Source organism: Colossoma macropomum, unplaced genomic scaffold, assembly GCF_904425465.1.
Source record: "Colossoma macropomum unplaced genomic scaffold, Colossoma_macropomum, whole genome shotgun sequence".
NCBI lineage: Eukaryota > Metazoa > Chordata > Actinopteri > Characiformes > Serrasalmidae > Colossoma > Colossoma macropomum.
The window spans coordinates 12,054,098-12,073,735 of record NW_023494785.1 but is presented as its reverse complement, the minus strand read 5'-3'; the positions used below and the strand labels follow the sequence as shown (position 1 = coordinate 12,073,735).

General features: G+C 39.1%; 1 protein-coding gene across 2 annotated transcripts in view; it reads left to right on the top strand.

The window, feature by feature from the left end:
- Positions 1-19,638, top strand: part of LOC118816332 (piezo-type mechanosensitive ion channel component 2) — a 144,086-nt gene that overhangs the window by 100,274 nt on the left and 24,174 nt on the right. For both annotated transcript variants that reach the window (XM_036582860.1, XM_036582857.1), the window contains exons 11-27: positions 5-162; positions 1,138-1,368; positions 2,293-2,407; positions 2,687-2,883; positions 3,256-3,404; positions 3,713-3,886; positions 4,416-4,639; positions 7,536-7,696; positions 9,665-9,841; positions 10,031-10,153; positions 11,268-11,468; positions 11,898-12,102; positions 12,421-12,522; positions 14,232-14,397; positions 16,272-16,515; positions 18,881-18,977; positions 19,113-19,278. In XM_036582860.1, coding sequence (XP_036438753.1) covers positions 5-162; positions 1,138-1,368; positions 2,293-2,407; positions 2,687-2,883; positions 3,256-3,404; positions 3,713-3,886; positions 4,416-4,639; positions 7,536-7,696; positions 9,665-9,841; positions 10,031-10,153; positions 11,268-11,468; positions 11,898-12,102; positions 12,421-12,522; positions 14,232-14,397; positions 16,272-16,515; positions 18,881-18,977; positions 19,113-19,278 — 2,890 coding nt within the window. The remainder of the gene's footprint in view (positions 1-4; positions 163-1,137; positions 1,369-2,292; positions 2,408-2,686; positions 2,884-3,255; positions 3,405-3,712; positions 3,887-4,415; positions 4,640-7,535; positions 7,697-9,664; positions 9,842-10,030; positions 10,154-11,267; positions 11,469-11,897; positions 12,103-12,420; positions 12,523-14,231; positions 14,398-16,271; positions 16,516-18,880; positions 18,978-19,112; positions 19,279-19,638) is intronic.

The following is a 19,638-nucleotide window of genomic DNA, read 5'->3' as shown; positions in this document are numbered from 1 at the left end:
GCAGAGAGACTGGACTCCAGTGTGTATGAGATCGGCCCAGTGCAGGGTGAGCTGCCCGGGGCTGCGAGCTCATCTGTGAAGGCTGTTCGAGTGAACGCAGTGGTTAAGACTTTTCGCTTCATCATGAAGCAGAGCTACATCTGCGCCCTCATCGCCATGATGGTGAGTTCGGGTGAACAGTTGGGTCTTTCAGTGAGAGGCCCAGCTACTCCTGTTTTCCCACATCAGCCAATTCAGTCATTTGCCTTGGCAGGTGTGTGTGCTTCTGGGTAATGTGTGTCACATGCTGGGGGCCTCTGATATATTGATGCAGACTGAAGGTCATCCACTGTAGGCCCATGATTCTTCACTGCATGATATGTGCCTGACGTTGGAGTTGAATTCCATTAAAGCTTGTTTGGTTCAGTTAAAGTTGTGATTTGGCCAAAAATAAAAAAGGGAACAAATTTTCCCATTAGCCCAAATGTAGTTAATCAGCCAAGACTTGTTTTTTTGTCTGAAGTGTGCTTCCTGAGGTTTGGTCTGGAGCTGGCTAAGTTTTGAAAGCTTACATCCCACCAATTATAAAGCTGAACAAAAATACAGACAAAAACTCTTAACTTGTTCATTTTTTATAGATAATAGTATGTTATATAGTGCCAGAAAGCCCATAATCACGTATACATGAGGTTACTTAACTCAATTTGATTTGAGACAAATGTATAATGATTTAGGCCTCTAGTTTGCACAATCCTTATTGGTGTGGTATTAGCTTCCATTACTGGTTAGCTAGATTAGCCTTGTAGCAAACTTTAGATGCCAAACCTGCCTTTGCTTAGCAAACTTTTTTGGGGTAAGGGGAAAGCTATGTATGTTTCACTTGAGGTCAAAGCAGCTTATAATTAGTCTGATTTACCAGAGCTATTTTGAAAGATCTCTTCTTTTTCCCGCAAGCAAAAACAAATTAATATCAAGGGCAAAGAAACATCAGAGTAAAAAAAAGTTTGGTTTATATGGTATGCAGCATGTACAGAACTATTGACTAAGAACAAACCAGATCCCAGAAAGAACTAGTGTGTGCTCTCATGGAAGAACAGGCAGCCTATTCCCAGATTACAGCCTGTAGTTTAGCTCATTTTATGCTGTTCTTCCTCCTAGGCCTGGAGCATCACATATGTAAGCTGGCTGACCTTCGTCTTTCTCATCTGGTCATGCACACTGTGGATGGTGCGGGACAGGAGGAAGTATGCCATGCTTACATCACCCTTCATGGTGTTTTATGGGGACCTTCTCATCGTGCTGCAGTACATCTGGAGCTTCCAAACACTGCAACCAGTGCCTGGCCTCTTCCTAAAGAAGGAAATTCCCTTCAGGGAACTGGGCTCAAAGGTGAGACACGTTACAGGGGCTGTGGTTGTGTAATTGTCTAAGTGTGGCGTCTGTTCTGGTGAGTGATATAACAATACAAAATCATTATCACAATAAATTAGTACTTACATCACACAGACCATCTGCATATTTTAATTAAAAAAGAGGTGTACAAGAGAATCCCAAGCACTATAGCTATTTAGTGTTTCTCTCTGTTGTACAGTCAGTAACGCAAGCAAACAAGCCAGCTAGCAAAATGCTATTTTTGTTCTCTGTAAGAGGATTTTTACATTTTTTTTTACCATGTTAAATGTTCTCCGCACACACAACACACATATACCTGCTTAAAGGGAGTTTTTGGGGGGAACATTTCAGCCATGGTAACTCACGCCATGTGTGTTGTTCATCGGACAATGTTGACAAGTGCATAATTTCCTACTTTGAGCTTTACGAGGCATTGGATTGATTTAAAAAATTTCCTGTCCACATTAAGCCCAAATTTTCTCATACATTCTCATTATGAGACCATATCTGGCCTCATGATACTAATGAAACCTCTAAAAAGCTGAATATGAAGATGCATTATGTGGCTTGTGAAAATGTCTTCAAGTGAAAATTTCTTCTAGTACATTATTGCCATATTGTCCACCTCTGAGTTGCAGTAGAGGTGGGTGGATCAAGAACACAAATGCAGTAGATTGAAGCATGTAAATATCTGACCTTAAAACAATTTGATATAATTCTTTAGAAAATTATTTGATCATTAATTACCATAAACATGTTGAAGATTAGCATTGATGTATCAGATAGAAATGTAAGCAAAACATGAAATAAATTATACAATTTGAATGCAATTCTATCATTTAAACATGTTAATTTTGGGGGACCTTGTACGAGACAGCATTTCCAGGTCAAGTAAAAATGTTTGTGTGTGTACATGTGCAGATCTTGTGCCTCCTGAGTTTCTGGCTATTGCTGAGACAAGCTTTGACCGAGAGGAGGGACAGACAGAGAGATGAGACACAGCTATCTGATATCAGGGTGGAGGATGGCTCTCAGGGTGAGGCTTTTTCCAGCACTTTTGAAACACGGTCATGAGTCACAACAGTTTTTGGGTGCCAAATGTATGTTTTAAATTCCTGTATCCAGGCTACTTTATGTCTGTTGTTGTAAGATTGCGTGTCAAGCAAATGCAGTTCATTCTACTCCCAGTGACTTTTATGTCCTTTTATTCTGATGTTTGTTGGCTGTGCACCTCTGTTTCACAGAGCTGTGGCCTTACAAGTTTGGATTCGCATTTGTGTGTGCATTTAATGCTGTGTTTGTGTGTTTATTACAGAGAAGGAAATGGAAGTGGAGGCTGGAGAGCAGAGAGAGATGATGGATGTGTTGGGCAGTACAGTCATGGCCATGCTGAATAAGTACTGGATCTACATCTGTGGAGGGATGTTCTTCTTTGTCAGCTTTGAAGGACGCATCGTCATGTATAAAATCATCTACATGATGATGTTTCTCTTCTGTGTAGCTCTTTATCAGGTGTGTGTGGAGCTTAACTGACAAATCTAACACAGACAATGAAACTTTCACTATAAACATTAATCATCAATAATCACACTGGTGCAAATATCAGGTGGGGGGGTTGTAGGATGGTTGTAAAAAACAGTAAATAGACTGTATTATTGATAACATTTGTTTGATAGTGACTTTTCCATAAAATCACCCGCACAGATCTAATCATTTTGTGATTGCAATCTAAAACATAAGTGGTTTCTTACCCAAACAGCTAGTCACTATCATTACAACGTTAATGTAATATATATATATATATATATATATATATATATATATATATATATATATATATATATGTATATACACACACACTGATAGCTCTGCTGTCTTCTGCAGGTGCACTATGAGCGCTGGCGCTGGATGCTGAAGTATTTCTGGATGTCGGTGGTGGTGTACACCATGCTAGTGCTTATTCTTGTCTACACCTTCCAGTTTGAGTCATCCATACATGTGTGGTCTAATATGACTGGTATGAGCAAGGAAAAGTGAGTAAAACTCAGTATGCATGTGTATAAATGTTGTGTGTTGTGTTACAAGTTTGTATGAGGTATGATGTAATGCTGCTTCCATTGATACAATGAAAATTAGTCTGTATGTTCATATTTGTGTTCAAAATACAGCAGGCCTGCAAGAACATGTTATTTGAAACTGTTACATATCAGTTTAATACATTTAGAACATTACCTTTAGTATAGACCTAATTCAACACATTTAAAGGCTTTAGAATCAATAAACAAAGACCCATTTTAAGCCTTACATGGTCTAAGTAAACCCTGTGTGTGTGTGTGTGCAGGCTGGAAGATCTAGGCCTGGAGAAGTTCAGCGTTGCAGCTCTGTTCACTCGGATCTTCATCCCTACCTCCTTCCTGCTGGTGTGTATTCTGCATCTGCACTACTTCCACGAACGCTTTCTGCAGCTCACCGACATCAAGTCTGTGGCAGACAAGCAGAAAAGCACCATCTCTAGGTGAGCTTTTTTTTTTAAACTGTATCGTACCTGTATACTCACTTACAGGCTCAATCTTGATGCCATTCAGTTTGTCTGTGCTTACTCAGGAAGCATGTGATTGAATCCATTATTTAGTCAATGTATTACAGGACCTTTATAGACATTTCTTGGGTACCTGCAATGCTATATTCGTTTGCCTGCCAAAATATTGAGAAAATCAAGTTTGTTTTCTCTGTATCATTTATATTCATTTTTCTCACATTTCTGTTTATTCTAACAAGAAAAACAATGCAAATTATAAGTATTAAGCTAATAAATAGAGTACACAGTAGAATAAAAATAGATTAAAAAACGGGCTGATAACACTAAAAATAAGCTGACAATGTATTTTATATCTCTTGTGTATTTCTAGACTTGCATGTTTTATTGATTGTTTGTAAGAAGTTAGGAAAGTTAAAGGTAATTAAATTAGACAATACTCAGCAAAGTTCGATTTCATTTGTATCTTGCTTATAAGCATCAAGATAATTCCTTTTGTCTTTGTCAGGCTCGTGCATCTTGATGGCAGTCTTGCAGATATCTCTATGATAAAGCCAGAGTTCAATGCCTCTATGAAGGAGGAAGAAGTGGGAGTGAAGGTGGACCTTGATGAGGAACAAGAAGACATTAAAATGAGGCAAGAGGAAGATGAAGAAATCAGCGACCTTTACTGCAAGACAACCAGCTTCACCTGCCACATAGCACCAGAACCGGAACCTGACCAAACCGATGGTAATGTTTAATCACGCTACATGATCGTATACCATATACAGTCAGGTCTATAAATATTTGGACATTGACAAAGTATTTTAGCTGTCTACCACAGTGTATTTGAATCAATAATAAATATGAGCTCCAACAGCAGACTTTACATCTAATCAGGCGAACAGTGTAGGAATTACAACCTTTTTCATAAATAGCCCTCCATAGGGGCTCAAAAGTCACTAGACAGATTAATAATATCATAAATTAAATTGCTAGTTCTAATACTTGGCTGCAAATCTATTCCAGACAATGACTTTCTAAAGTCCAGATGCCTTAGATATCACCAAATACTGTGTTTCTTCCCTGGTGATGCTCTGCCATGTCGTTACTGCAGCTGTCTTTAGTTCTTGCTTGTTTTTGGGGCATTTTATCCTCAGATTTGCCTTCAGCAAGTGAAATACATGCTCAATTGGACTAAGATCTGGTGATTGACTTGGCCATTGCCTTAATAAAGTTTTGGGTTGCTGTTACAGTATGCTTCGTGTCATTGTCCTTGTGCATTGTGAAGCACCATCTAATGAGTTTTGAAGGATTTCGCTGAGTCTGAGTAGATAATATAGCCATAAACACTTCATCCTGCTGCTTTTGTCAGCAGTCGTATCATCAAAAAATGCAAGGGGACCAGTTCAATTGGCAGCCGCACATGCCCATGCCATAACACTACCTCCACCATGCTTGACAGATGAGGTGGTATGCAGTTCTTTCGTCTTCTCCATACTCTTCTCTTCCTATCATTCTGATACAAGTTGATCTTTCTTGTCTTATCTGTCTATAAGATGTTGTTCCAGAACTGTATGGCCTTTTTTAGATCTCTAATCTCTAATCTGGTCTTCTTGTTTTTGAGGCTTACCAATAATTTACATGTTGTGTTAAACCCTCTGTATTAAGTCTGATGATGTCTTCTCTTGATTGTTGACTTTGACACAGATAAGTTTATCTCCTGGATGGTGTTCTTGACTTGGCTGACTAAAGGTGTTTTTCATCACCAGGGACAGTATTCTTCTGTCATCCACCACAGTTGTTTTTTGTAGTCGTCCGGGTCTTTTGGTGCTCACCAGCGCACTTTTTCTTCTTAGGAATGTACCAAACAGTTGATTTGGCCACACCTAATGTTTTTGCTGTCTCTCTAATGGGTTTGTTTTAATCTCTCAGCCTAATGATGGCTTGCTTCTCTGGCAGTCACAGCTCTTTGGACTTGTAAGTGAGATAATGAATAATGGAAGAACACACACCTGGCCATGGAACAGCTGAACGGCCAATTTGTCCAATTACTTTTTCAGCCCATAAAAACTGGGGGGTGGCTATGTTTGTAATTCCTATATTGTTTACCCAATTTGAATGTAAATATCCTCAAACTAAAGCTGAAATGTTCATTATTTAAAATAACCATGACTTTGTTGATGTCGTAATGTTTATGGATCTGACTGTGTGTGTTGTACAACGGTCTTATGACTAATGGTCAGTCATCAATCAGTAGAGCTGAATTGTTAACATATGCTGCATATAACAAGGAATTTACTGCTAAATAACAGAAATGTGAAGGGTAGTTAAATTGAGGAGTTGATCTGGATCCACCGTGACATTTTATACTTATTTTAATTAATCTTGAGCTGACCAATAAAGTCAGTACAGAGCTTTGCAGTAGATTTACTTGTACTGTAGTTCATTGCATTTCTTTTTAAACTGCTGTAGCTTAAAGGCTCAAAATTAAACTAGCTGAATTAAACCCATAAAAAGGCTAAATGAATGCAGTTCCACATGCTACAACAGAGCGATTGAAACAGGCTTTTATTGGCCTGACAGCACAGGACGGGGCCAGAGGAGTAAACAGACAGGAATAAAAGTGTCTAGACATGTTTGATGAGTAAATACACTCACAGACAGAGCAGAGAGAAACACTGTGTCTTCTCTTTCACTCCATTGTCTGGACTCTACACATACTTATTACTTACTACATATGCCAGACTTATTGGTAGCCTTAGTGCACTGATTAATTTGCATGTATTATTTTATGAATTATGTTTTAATGGTATTTCTTGCGTCCTACCCACATACAAATACTGACGAAACATATCCTAACATTATCAGCTGGGTGAGAATATGTGAAATGAGGCGTCTTGTTCCTTAAGTAGTTGCCTCAGTAGTACTTTACTTAACACTGACCAGCTGCTTTACAATGTCATCGAGTTTGGCTGCCTCAAGCTTGAGTTCCTCCACTGCTTACTTTTCATAAAATTACTTTGTAGCTTCATTAATCAAGATGTGACGTAATGTGTCATGTTGATTCATTTGTGTCTGAGGATCCTGCATGATGTTTTCAGAAATTTAGCGATTTTTTTCTTTGTTGTCAGGGAACCAGACTAAATGTTTTGCTCTTTAACAGCTGTTATCCTAGAGCCACTGTAATACGATTGTAACACCACTTTTGGGTAGTTATTTTGGGTAAATATTCTTGCACTGTTGTAGTCTATTGTGCTCTTTCACTGTTTGTCGCAGAGAACAGAAAAACATTGCTGTTGTGTTTCTTACAATATCTAAAGAAAGAAAAAAATGACAAATCTATTTATATAAGTAATAAACATTGATGACAAATGCATGATACTGCTTACACAAGGTGACAGATAAATTGTCCTAAGGGCACCAAGGCCCACAGAGGTTTAAATTTAGAGTATACAGCATGCATCACTCTTCATAGGTCAGTCATGAGTGATCTTTTCTTTATATTTTCCTGTTAGTATGTAATTTTTCTGTCACATAATAATTGCTCTTTATCTTTCAGGCTGAGTAGACCAAAGTAGATAATACACCTTGATGTATCAGTTCTTTACTGTTCCTGACTCTCAGACTGCCTCATTTTGTACAGATTTGAGGAATAAGTGGCATCTGGTGGTGGACCGCTTGACGGTGCTCTTCCTGAAGTTCCTACAGTACATCCATCAGCTGCAGCTCTTCATCTGGTGGCTCCTGGAGCTCCACATCATTAAGATTGTGTCATCTTACATCATCTGGGTCTCTGTCAAAGAGGTGAGCTATCCTGATTTCATCCAGCCAAACGAAAGAGGAGTTTGATTAGGTTGGCTGTAGGAATTTTCCAAGCTCAGCTGAATCAGAATCTTCATCTCCCTCTGTCACTATTACACTATATATCAAAAAGCATCCAGATATCCCTTCTAATCAGTGAATTCAGCTACTTTAAGGTGCACCTGTTGCTGACACAGGTGTTTAATCGCATATACTCAGCTTGTATAATATCCATAGGAAAGCACCGTCAATAGAATGGGACGCTCTGGGTCACCCGAACGCGAGCCTCACCATGCAGTGGAGCTACTCTGGAGTGATGGAGCTCCATCCAGTACCTATGGCATTAGCTGGAGTCATGTTTTTGATCCAGAACTAATCATCCAGCATGAGTTGGATAATAACACCTGACCTCACTAATGCTCTTGTGCTAAATGCAATAAAATTCTCGCAGCAATGTTCCACCATCTAGTGTAAAGCCTCCACAGAAGAGTAGAGGCTGTTATTGGAGCAAAGGGGGAGCAAAGTCTTTATTAATCCCCTTGATTTCAGAAAAAATGATAGATGAGTAGGCGTCTACAAATTTTTGAACATACAATCTACTTGAGCAATAGAGCTAAATATAAGTTGCTCCAGTATTATGTGTCATCTGTTTATTTATTTATTTATTTATTGTAAACTTGGAGTTAGCATTTATATTAAATGCACATGCACACATAAAAGATAGCAGATGCAGGATTTTTACTCTGAGAAACCTGATATATATTTGGACTAGAAGCTTAAGGATGTTCTTAAGAGACTAACTTCAAAACAACGGATATTTTTATATGAACAGTGTTTGAATCTCTCATGTCTTACAAAGTAGTTTCATCAAAGGAGCAATTTTCTTACATTATTCTTGTGTTTATTTTCTCTGAACTCTGCTAATCTTTGCATGGTTTCATGTGCCAAAAACAGTCTTAATTCATTCATCCATTTTCCGACCTCTCTGTATCCCTTTAGAATAAACTTGCAGTGTCTTTGAGACTAATGTTTACAAATGATCTGCCTCGTTCAAAAAGCAGTCCTAGCTGAAATGTATGGAACAGACTGTTCAGACTGGAATTCTTAGGAAATTGGAAAAATAACCTTCATTTCTTTGGGATGTCTGGATCCTTTGGAAAGCTGCAGTGATACATTTGCTTCCCAATAGCCAGCAACGGCACAGTGTTTAATCATTTTCCCCCCACATTTTCCACTCCAATTACTTCATATTACTTCAACACAAAAGGATGGGCTAAACTGCTATAGCTTAAATGAATATTACATTTAATTGTGTTTGTGGTTGTGACATCACAACTATAATGAATAAGACTGTTTTTGCAGCTTAGCATCCACATATGGACTGTATTGAGAGTAAATGTTACACTTTGAAACTGTTTATGTAGTGCCTCAAACTCTTTTTTTACCTGGATTTTTATGTCAAGATCTTGATTTAAAGGCTGTTCTGAAAACTAAGGACCACTTTTAGAACATCATGTACCCAGTGTCATATATTTCAATCAGCACTACTACACAGACAAGGAGCCTGTACTGAGAATTCCTAATACGAAGGTTGTGGGCACAGTTAGGGCCAGGATAAAGCCATACTTAATGCATGTATCCAGCAATTTGTAGTTTATTGGAATGAACAAAAACAGTTTGTCTAGTGTTGTACAGTATCTTGTAATTCCACAAACACTAACAATAGGGAGAACATATTGATATTGAAATATAGTCCTTAACATGCTGGTTTACTTTTACCCCTTAAAATCTGAGGCTTTTTACATTTTAAGGCTTATTATTTGGTAACTGTGCAAAAAAGTGCAAACTGACTGAATTACTCTTAAGTTTAAGGAATTAATATTACTATACAAATAACAGACTAACACTGCAGTTAGGAAAGCCATAAGAAAAGAGGTAATGGATTAAGCATTGTGCTGTGTTTTGTTGCAGGTGTCCCTGTTTAACTATGTGTTCCTGGTGAGCTGGACCTTTGCTCTGCCCTTCAGCCAATTCCGCCCGCTGGCCTCCAGCGTCTGCACCGTTTGGACCTGCGTCATCATTGTCTGCAAGATGCTGTACCAGCTCACCTCCATCCAGCCTGAATCCTACTCCAGAAACTGCTCTATGGTGAGGTTACAAAAACACACAAGCATGTACGCACACACGAAGTGCAGTGTTGGAAAGGTGCCAGAAGAATTGGAGGGTGAGGTTTGCTGTCCACAAACTTACACTGTCTCTTAATTATGTTTGCACTCTCCTCCTCTATTCATTTGTCTCATTCCCCACTACCTTCTCTTTCTCCCTCTCCTCTCTCAGCCTGATAACTATACAGATCTTAAAAGGTTGGAGATGGCCAGGTCTCTCCTCTACAGTAGCCCAGTAGACCCTGCAAACTGGGTTGGCCTCAAGAAGTTCTCCCCTTTACTGGAAAATCTAAGGGTGAGATTACACAAACATGTTTGTTTTTCTAGTTTGGCAGGACACAGGTGTCCTACATATATCCCAAATGCACTATATTTATTTAAGGACTTTTATGTAATAAGGATTTTCTAAGGCTAACTCTAAACCTAAACCTAAGCTTGACATATAATATGTTACTGTTAACATCAGTAACTTATAAGGGTGTAACATTGTGATATGCTATATTGCCAAAAGTATGTGGACACTCCTGCTAGTCATTGAGTTCAATGGCTTCAGCTACACCCATTGATAACAGGTGGATAAAATTAAGCACATAGCCTTGCAGTCTTGATAGACAAACACTTGCAGTAGAATGGGTCGTACTGAAGAGCTCAATGACTTTAGACGTTAGGATGACACCTTTGACACAAGTCAGTCTATGAAATTTCTGCCCTGCCAGATCTGCCCCAGTCAACTGTAAGTGCTATTATTGTAAAATGGATGTGTCTCAGCCGCAAAGCAGTAGACCATGTAAACTCACAAAGTGGGGCCACCAAGTGCTGAAGCACTTAATGCATTAAAATGCCTTGTCCTTTGTTTCATCAGTTGCTACAGAGTTCCAAACTAGATGCAACATAAGCAGAAGAACTGTGCATCAGGGGCTTCATTAAATGGGTTTCTGGACTCTCGAGCAGTGGAATCATGTTCTCTTGAATGATGCATCATGCCTCACTGTCTGGCAGTCTGATGGACAAATCTAGATTTGGCAGATGCAAGGAGAACACTGCCTACCGGAATGCATAGTGCCAACAGTAAAGTTTGGTGGAGGAGGGATAATGGTCTGGAGACGTTTTTCAGAGTTTGGGCTAGGTCCAAATTTGTGATAAGAGTTTGGGAAAGGGGTTTTCCAGCATAACTGTGCTGCTGTGCACAGAGTGAGGTCCAGAAAGACATGGTTTGATGAGTTTGGTGTGGTGGTCTGTACAGAGCCCTGACCTCAACCCAACTGAACACCTTCGCAATAAATTGGAACACCGATTGTGAGCCAGGCCCTCTCGTCCAAATCAGTGTCTGACCTCACAAATGCTCTTTTGACTGAATGAGCACAAATTCCCACAAACACACTCCAATACTGTGTATTCTATCTCTGTAGAATAACTTGCTGATGCTGGCCCTGCTGGCATTTGAGGTGACGATCTACCGTCACCAAGATTTCTACCGCATGAGAAACAACCTGACTGCTCCTGTAACCAGAACAATCTTCCACAACATCACACGACAACACCTTGACGACGGCATCATAAACTGTGCCAAATACTTCATCAACTACTTCTTCTACAAGTTTGGCCTAGAGGTACCACATTTTATATCTTCTATGTTAACCTGTGTCATCATTGGTGTGCTACACTTTCAATTGACCTTACATAATTATTTGTAGTTATTTTTATAATTAACAGTCATGTTATGGATAAAATTTACATTCAATTTATATTCTGTATGGAATATGCACCTAGCTTTTTTTGTTTATTAAAATGTCAAATAATGTCAGCAAAAAAAACAGCAAAAACTTATAGGATTTTTTTCCTTACTGCAAAACAAGACAGTGTGCACAATAATAACTTAAGTTAATAAGAATTTGTGGTGTTGTGTAATATTGCTCAACAGGAAATGAACATTAGTTCTCTCATTGTGATATATTTTTTCAGAGCTAATGTAAGTCCTTAATGAAGACTTATCAGACTGTTAAAATTTAAAATAATTAAGTAATACCTCCTTTCTGTAGACCTGCTTCCTGTTGGCGGTGAATGTGATTGGCCAGCGGATGGACTTCTATGCCATGCTGCATGCATTTGGGCTGATTGCAGTGCTGTATCAGCGCAGGAGGAAGGCAATTGCCCGCGTCTGGCCCAAATACTGCTGCTTTCTGGCCTGCATGCTTACCTTCCAGTACCTGCTGTGCATTGGCATCCCACCTGCAGCCTGCTCAGGTACTTTGTAGTACAGCACCCTGTTCTAATTGTATTTAAGAGGCCCATATCCTACATTTTTCTTGTAATGTGAACTACTGTGAATTACTTGAAATGTTAACTATGTTTGCATACTACATCAAACTTTTATTTAAGAAAATGCAAAAAAAAAAAATCCATTATATGGGCCCTTTAATAAATTCTGTGGTGGCTTTTGCAAAGGAAATATTTTTTTGTTTTTAAAGAGTGTTTTAGTGTTTCAAATAGCATACATTGGATTACACTGCATGCACTGTGTGACTGGTTGGCCTTCTAATGCAGCGTTGTGCTTTGATTTAGACTACCCATGGAGACATCCCTCATCCAGCATGGACTCCAATGTGGTCAAGTGGCTCTATCTGCCTGACTTTCATACCAAACCTAACTCTCTCTTTCTCATCTGTGAGTACTGGTATATGGAAGACAAAACAGTTGTAAACATTTCACATTTGGAATTTCATTACTAAGAATTTCTTTGCACATACTTTGACATAAACTGTCACTTTCCCACTTTTTTTGTATCTAGAATCTAGTCTATTTTATCAGCTCCACTTACCATAAATTACCATATATAACTGACGTGATGGTGCTGTGTTAGGGTGTGTTGCGCTGAGATGTGTGGATCAGACACAGCGGTGCTACTAGAGTTTTTAAACACTGTGTCCACTCACTGTCCACTCTATTAGACACTCCTACCTTGTTGGTCCATCTTGTAGGTGTCCATCTCAGTGTCACTACTGGACTGAAAATAGTCCACCAATCAAAAATATCCAGCCAACAGTGTCCTGTGATCACTGACGAAGGACCAGAGGATGACCAACACAAACTGTGCAGCAGCAGATGAGCTATTGTCTCTGACTTTACATCTACAAGGTGGACCAATGAGGTAGTGGTGTCTAATAGAGTGGACAGTGAGTGGACAGCACTGCTGTGTCTGATCCACTCGTACCAGCGCAACACACACTAACATACCACCGCTACATCAGTGTGCTGTGGGGGTCCTGACCCTTAAAGAACAGGGTGAAAGGGGGTTAACAAAGTATGCAGAGAAACAGATGGACTACAGTCTGTAATTGTAAAACTACCAAGTGCACCTATACAGTAAGTGGAGCTGATAAAATGGACAAGGAGCGTAGAAACAAGGAGGTGTGCTTAATAAAGTGGCCGGTTGATGTATTTATTCCTCAATCATGTAAAATATACAAAAACAAAACTAACAACATATTGTAAAAATCAGAATAGTTTTCATGGATGTTAATGTTTATTCAGGGAAGCAAATAGGGGGGCCAATGTCAGGAGGCTTTAGTCTACATCCAGCAATTCAAACATTCTCAGTCCAGCAGTGACACTGAGGTGTTTAAAAACTCCAGCAGCACTGCTGTGTCTGATCCACTCGTACCAGCACAACACACACTAACACACCACCACCACGTCAGTGTCGCTGCAGTGCTGAGAATGATCCACCACCCAAATAATACCTGCTCTCTGGTGGTCCTGTGGGGGTCCTGACCATTGAAGTATAGGGTAAAAGTGGAATAACAATGTATGCAGAGAAACAGATGGACTTACAGTCTGCAATAGTAGAACTGCAAAAAGGATCTGTATGGTAAGCAGACCTGATAAAAAGGACAATGAGTGTAGAAACAGGGAAGTGTACTTAACAAAGTGACTGGTTGGTGTATATTACACATATGTTTTAAATCTGAGAAAAAACATGTACATATCGTTGCTGTCCAAAAAAAAAACCTTTTCTCCATTTTTTTCGATTTTCATTTTTCTGTATCACTTGAGCTCACCAGCTGCCCTTTACGTTGTGTGAAAATTTCATATTGAATGGACCAACAGAAATGGTCCACAATTGCTCGGAATAAAACTATTTTCTGTTAACTTGCATTAAAAGTACGGAGCCTTTTTGCCCTCTCCTGTAAAGTTGCCATTTTGGAGACTTGTTTTTCTTAGGACAGTGATGATTTTTTTTCTTTTATGTGGGTGATGTTAAATGAGTAGTCTGTTAGATGTGAACTTTACTTTTTGTAATGTTTGCTATTTTTCCAAATATACCCCTGTCCCTTTTTAATTGCCTCTCTTTCTCTCTCTTCCTTGCTCTCCAGATGACTTCATGTTGCTGCTGTGTGCATCACTGCAGAGGCGTGTGTTTGAGGAGGAAAGTGACCCTGCAGTGCATTTGCTGGCTGGTGATAACATAGAAATCTGTAGAGACTTGGACGCTGCTTCCTTCAGCCAGCATAATCCTGTTCCTGACTTCATCCATTGCAGGTAACACACTGCAGTTCAAATAGACTGCTCAGTTACTGTTTACAACTCTCATTGTCCCATTCACTTTCAGATTACCAGTTCCTAATCTTAAGAGTATTCTAATCTTAAAAAGAAAAACAATCACAAACAGGCATTCTGCATGGGCTCCTTGGAGAAGAGCTGCAGCTCAAGCCAATCAAAAGATTCCAGCACTACTGAGATTTACTCATTGTGTACAGTGGGTCATCATCACTATGAAGAACATCCTCTCAGTGAGTGAGCCAGACTCAGACAGGAAGACGCTGAGGAAGGAAGTACGGTGCCCTCAATTGGAATGGATGAATAGAGCCAGTGCTGTGGAATGAGCCCTCCTTCTCGAAAGATGTTTGGCAGTTATTTTGTTCTAATAAATTCCAGTCGCATAGTGGAAATCTGAAAAACAGGGTGAATATTCAAGCAGAGATCCATGTTTATTTGGTAAACATGAACGTTTTGAAGGTTAGGCAGAACTTTATGATGACAGGCAACACACAACCAACGACTTATGCTCAGTTCCAAGGTGAAACTTTTCAGTGACCAGACCAGATGGTTCTTTGGCAGTGAAGGCCCCTGGTACCAAGACAAGAGGTGTGACTATGGACGGCGTTTCCATCTACACTCTCCCTTCTAATTGGATGAAATAGTCTGATAGTTTACTGAATTGCTTCTTACCATGTACCTCTGGCACAGTTTCAGTTCTTCTGAGAACTCTGAGGTCCACACGTCCATCTGGATCTAGTATAGCTTCTCTGTGGAATTTAGTAAAGCGAATGTGATTGGCAGCGTACCTGGACTGGAATAAAATACTTGTCCAGGTGATGTTTTGATGGGAAATCTTTTATGATTTTATATTGCACAGTTATAAATGTGGTGGGATTCTCAGGGACAACCTGTGCCTTAGCTGAGACTCCTTGTGGGTTGTCATTTTATGTAATAGTCTATAACACAGCATTGCATCCCTGAGCCTCAACGGTTTGAGAGAATTTGCAAATTTGGATGCTTTTTGTGATTTCATCTATCACTGTTCACTCACTACAATACCCATCATGCATTACATAAATATACAAGGCATTCTTTGGGAATCCCCTGACAGCAATAATGAAATCCTGACTGTTAACATAGCCAATAAATATAGACATTACACTCAACTTCCTCAACGTTAGCTACTAGCATTTCAAGATTAACATTCAACATAATCAGAGCAGACTTTTATCTGGGACTTTTTACTCTAGAGATTATTACATTACCACTGCAGGAGGCGAGTAGGCATGTTTACAGTTGTAACAATGGCTATTTTATTCTTTTATTTTGGCCTGAGCGCCCCTTTAACTGTGCATTCTTCGATGTTTAAACAATCCCTCTGTCCAAGCCACAATGACCTCTCCAGTCTCTGACCATCCTTATGAAATCCTGTAACCCAGGATGCTCTGGAAAGGGAACGGCTGTCACAACTCACCTCTCATGTAATTATATTGTAATTTTTTTAATCCACACTCATGTTTGGTGATGGCCCACAAGAACGAGACTATTTGTCCATGGATTCTATGCACGCTTATCCATCAATGTAGAAATAAGCTGATTCTGCACCTTTCAACTGTTGGAAAAGATAATGAGGATGATGATCTTATTAAAGGTTTTTGGTGTTGGTGTTGGTTCAATTGGAACATGTGGTATTGGGTCATCTGGTGCTTCTCTGTTTCAGTCACCAGGCTCGAGAATGTCCTTCAGATTAAATGCCTTTATACTAATCGGAACAAGATTTTCAATATCCTCCCTGATTCTTTGGATAGGCTGATTTTCTTAAATTGCTGAACAATCAAACATGCTTTATTTTTCTGTCCTTCTCTTTCTTTCAGGTCGTATCTAGATATGCTGAAAGTGATCATGTTCAGCTATCTGTTCTGGTTTGTCCTTACCATCATCTTCATCACGGGAACCACACGCATTAGCGTGTTCTGCATGGGCTATCTGGTGGCCTGCTTCTACTTCTTGCTCTTTGGAGGAGAGCTGCTGCTCAAGCCAATCAAAAGCATCTTGCACTACTGGGATTTTCTCATTGCGTACAATGTGTTCGTCATCACAATGAAGAACATCCTCTCAGTGAGTAAACTAGATTCATACAGGAAGGAAGGAGGTGCCATAATTGCAATTAGTAAGCGATACAATGTAGCCTGCGTTAATAGAAGCAGTGCTGTGGAATGAGCTCTTTTTCTCCAGGGATGTTAGTGTTTTTTCTAGTGAATTCCAGTCACATAGAGCATGGCTGAAAAACCAGGTGGGTTCATATATATTTAGTAAATGTGAAAGTTAGGCAGAACATTTTGATGACAGACATGTGAAGCAACTAGCCAAATACCACTATACTCACAACCAACTATATACCAACCAGTTATTTATTCGATTTCCTGTCATTAAATACAAGTTATTCATTTTTCAGGGTAAGTCAGGGGTCGGCAACATGTGGCTCCGAAGCTGCATGCATGTCTGTTACTGCCCTGTTGCGGCTCTGCAGCAGAATTAGATCCTTAAGTAAAAAATAAAATAATCCTCCTTTGCAGTAAAATAAAGCTCCGCTGATCGTTCTAACACAGTTTTAACAATACATGTTCTTAAACATTGGAGGTAATGTATATCTGCTAATTCACTCTTTAACTCTGAAGGTTGGCACACAGACTGCTGGTTTCATAGCGACGCAGACAGTAGCTAACAAAACAGCATAGAGAAAGATTTAAGATGAACATTGTAATTTGGAGATGAATGGACTTATTTGCATTTATAAGCACTCAGCTGGTTTCCTGATATGTTTCTCTGCAATGAGAAACTGCCAAACACTAAATAGTCTGCTGAAGTCAGTTTCTCTTTCGCCAGCTTCTCATTCAAATTTCCCCATTCCACATTAAGGGGTACCTGCTGAACCATTTAAAGTATAACGGGAAATTCGAATGATCAGTGTTCACAAATGATCAATGTTCGTCATAAATCTTTCTCTTTGCTGTTTCGCTACTAACAAGGTGAGATTGTTGTCTGCGTTGCTATGTGACCCAGCTGTCTGCGTCTCTCGAACATTGAGAGACATTTTACAAGAAACTATTCCACTTTTGCGGAAAGTTTAAGGCAGAGCAAAGTAAGTCTGCGTTTTAGTTTTTGTTAACATTAAATTTGTTAGTTTATACTAGTACTTTAGCACATACTAAGACATATTTACAGCCTAGATGGTAAAAAGGACATAAAATGTTGTGGCTTCCCAACGTGGTTTTATTTTTTGCTTAACTGCAATATAGTTTTTTAGTATCTGGTGTGTCCACACTTTGCCTTTATAACAGCCTCTATTTTTTTTTTTTAAGTTTTTGCCGCCAAAGATCAGTCTTAGAAGTTGGTTGAAGTTCTCACCATCCAGTTATTCACATTTACGAATTTAGACTCAGTCCATAAAACCTTACTCCTCATTGAACACAGATGACCAGTTTCAGTGTTCTAGTACAAATTGTCCTTTACTCAGTAAAGGCTCCTTGACCGTTACATGTCCTTGAGTTGTCTTCTGACACTGGAAGGATGGACAAAAACATCTGTGGATTTTTTCAGATCTGAAGCAAGAGTGGAGCTTGATTTTCTCCTCTCTGTCTCAAAGAGGATAACTTGTTTATCTGCTGTTTATCTGGTGGTGATGGTACCAGATCTTGCATGGCTGTTAGGTTGTTAATGCTGCCCTTAATGGCTGTGTAGAAACAAAAATAAATGTGCCATAACAAGCTTTCTCTTTAGGACAAACCAGACAATGCCCATTTTCAAGTCTACAGCTGGAAGCATTTAAATCTTTTATCTCATTTTTGTCAGTAAGTTAGCATTAAATGTTGTGTAGTGAAAAAAAAGTTGTATCCGTGTTTATGGGTCTGACTTTGGGCGATATAAACTAAAATGTTCCCATGGTCTGCATTACAATTACACACACGTACCCTGTGTTTTGGGAAAACATAATCTGTGCATCTAAACCAACACTTGTCTTGTGGTGCAAAGTCCAGCACAGTCAAGTGGTCTTATATCTAAAATAACTTTGCTGGGTCCAACCTCAACAATAGATTATAAACTATCATTAAACTTTTATAAACAAAATGAAAAAGAAAACCAGAAAAGAAGGCTGATATAAAGCTGAATTAAAAAGAAGACTGAGGTCAGTTGGACTCTCTTTTTTTGTGCAGTCATATATTTTTTGTTATAATGGTTACACATTTCCAGTTTTTCAGCAAGGCCAAGTAAACACTCATTCCAGAAGTCAAGAAAACCCTGTGTAAACCCTGAGGACCACATCTAGGCCCACATTTCAGTTTCTCAGTCTAATAACTACATAACTTGCATTTAGGTTTTATGGTAGTTAATTTGTAGTGGACACCGAATAATTAATTGTAAACTGAAAAATGGAGTGATAAACCTTCAGTTTAATAATCTATGTTTACATCTACTATTTCAGATAGCTGCCTGTGGATATATTAAAGCCTTGGTGGCTAATCATTGCTGGCTGATCCAGCTGTTCAGTCTGGCATGCACTATAAAAGGCTACTCACGACGTAAGTTAATCTAGCATGCAAAGGTTTTTTTTTGTATTAGTCTTTAATGATTACGAGCCATTTTTTTTGTATTTATGGTGCCGTCTAAAACTGTGGTATTAAATAAGCATTTCTGTCTCTTGCTGGGGTGATTAGCAGAGCAGCAGGCCAATAAACAGTGTGAGCTGCCCAGTGATGAGGCAGGCATTATCTGGGACAGCATCTGCTTCGCCTCCCTGCTGCTGCAGAGACGTGTCTTCATGAGTTATTACTTCCTGCACGTGGTGGCTGATCTTCGTTCCTCTCAAGTTCTGGCATCCAGGTACTCACACAGGCACACCTGTACAACCAGTATATACAGTTGTATGCAAATGTTTGGGCACCCCTGGTCAAACTACATGTTTTGTTGATAGTCTCAATGAAAATAAATGAAAATCTTCTCTACAGAGAACACACTGCAGATTTTAATGCATAATTAATTTATTTTATATTTTATTTTTTTCCTCAGTAAATATGTTCCAAATTTGCATATTTAAGTTTGTTCGCTCTAGAGGTTGTATTAACTTATTTTCACTTAGAAAACAAAATCTAATATAATCACAATGTTGCACAATTTACTAATGTGAGGCAGAAGGAGTGCTTGTGTGAGCTGATGATTGATGCTGATTGTTTGCAACTGCAT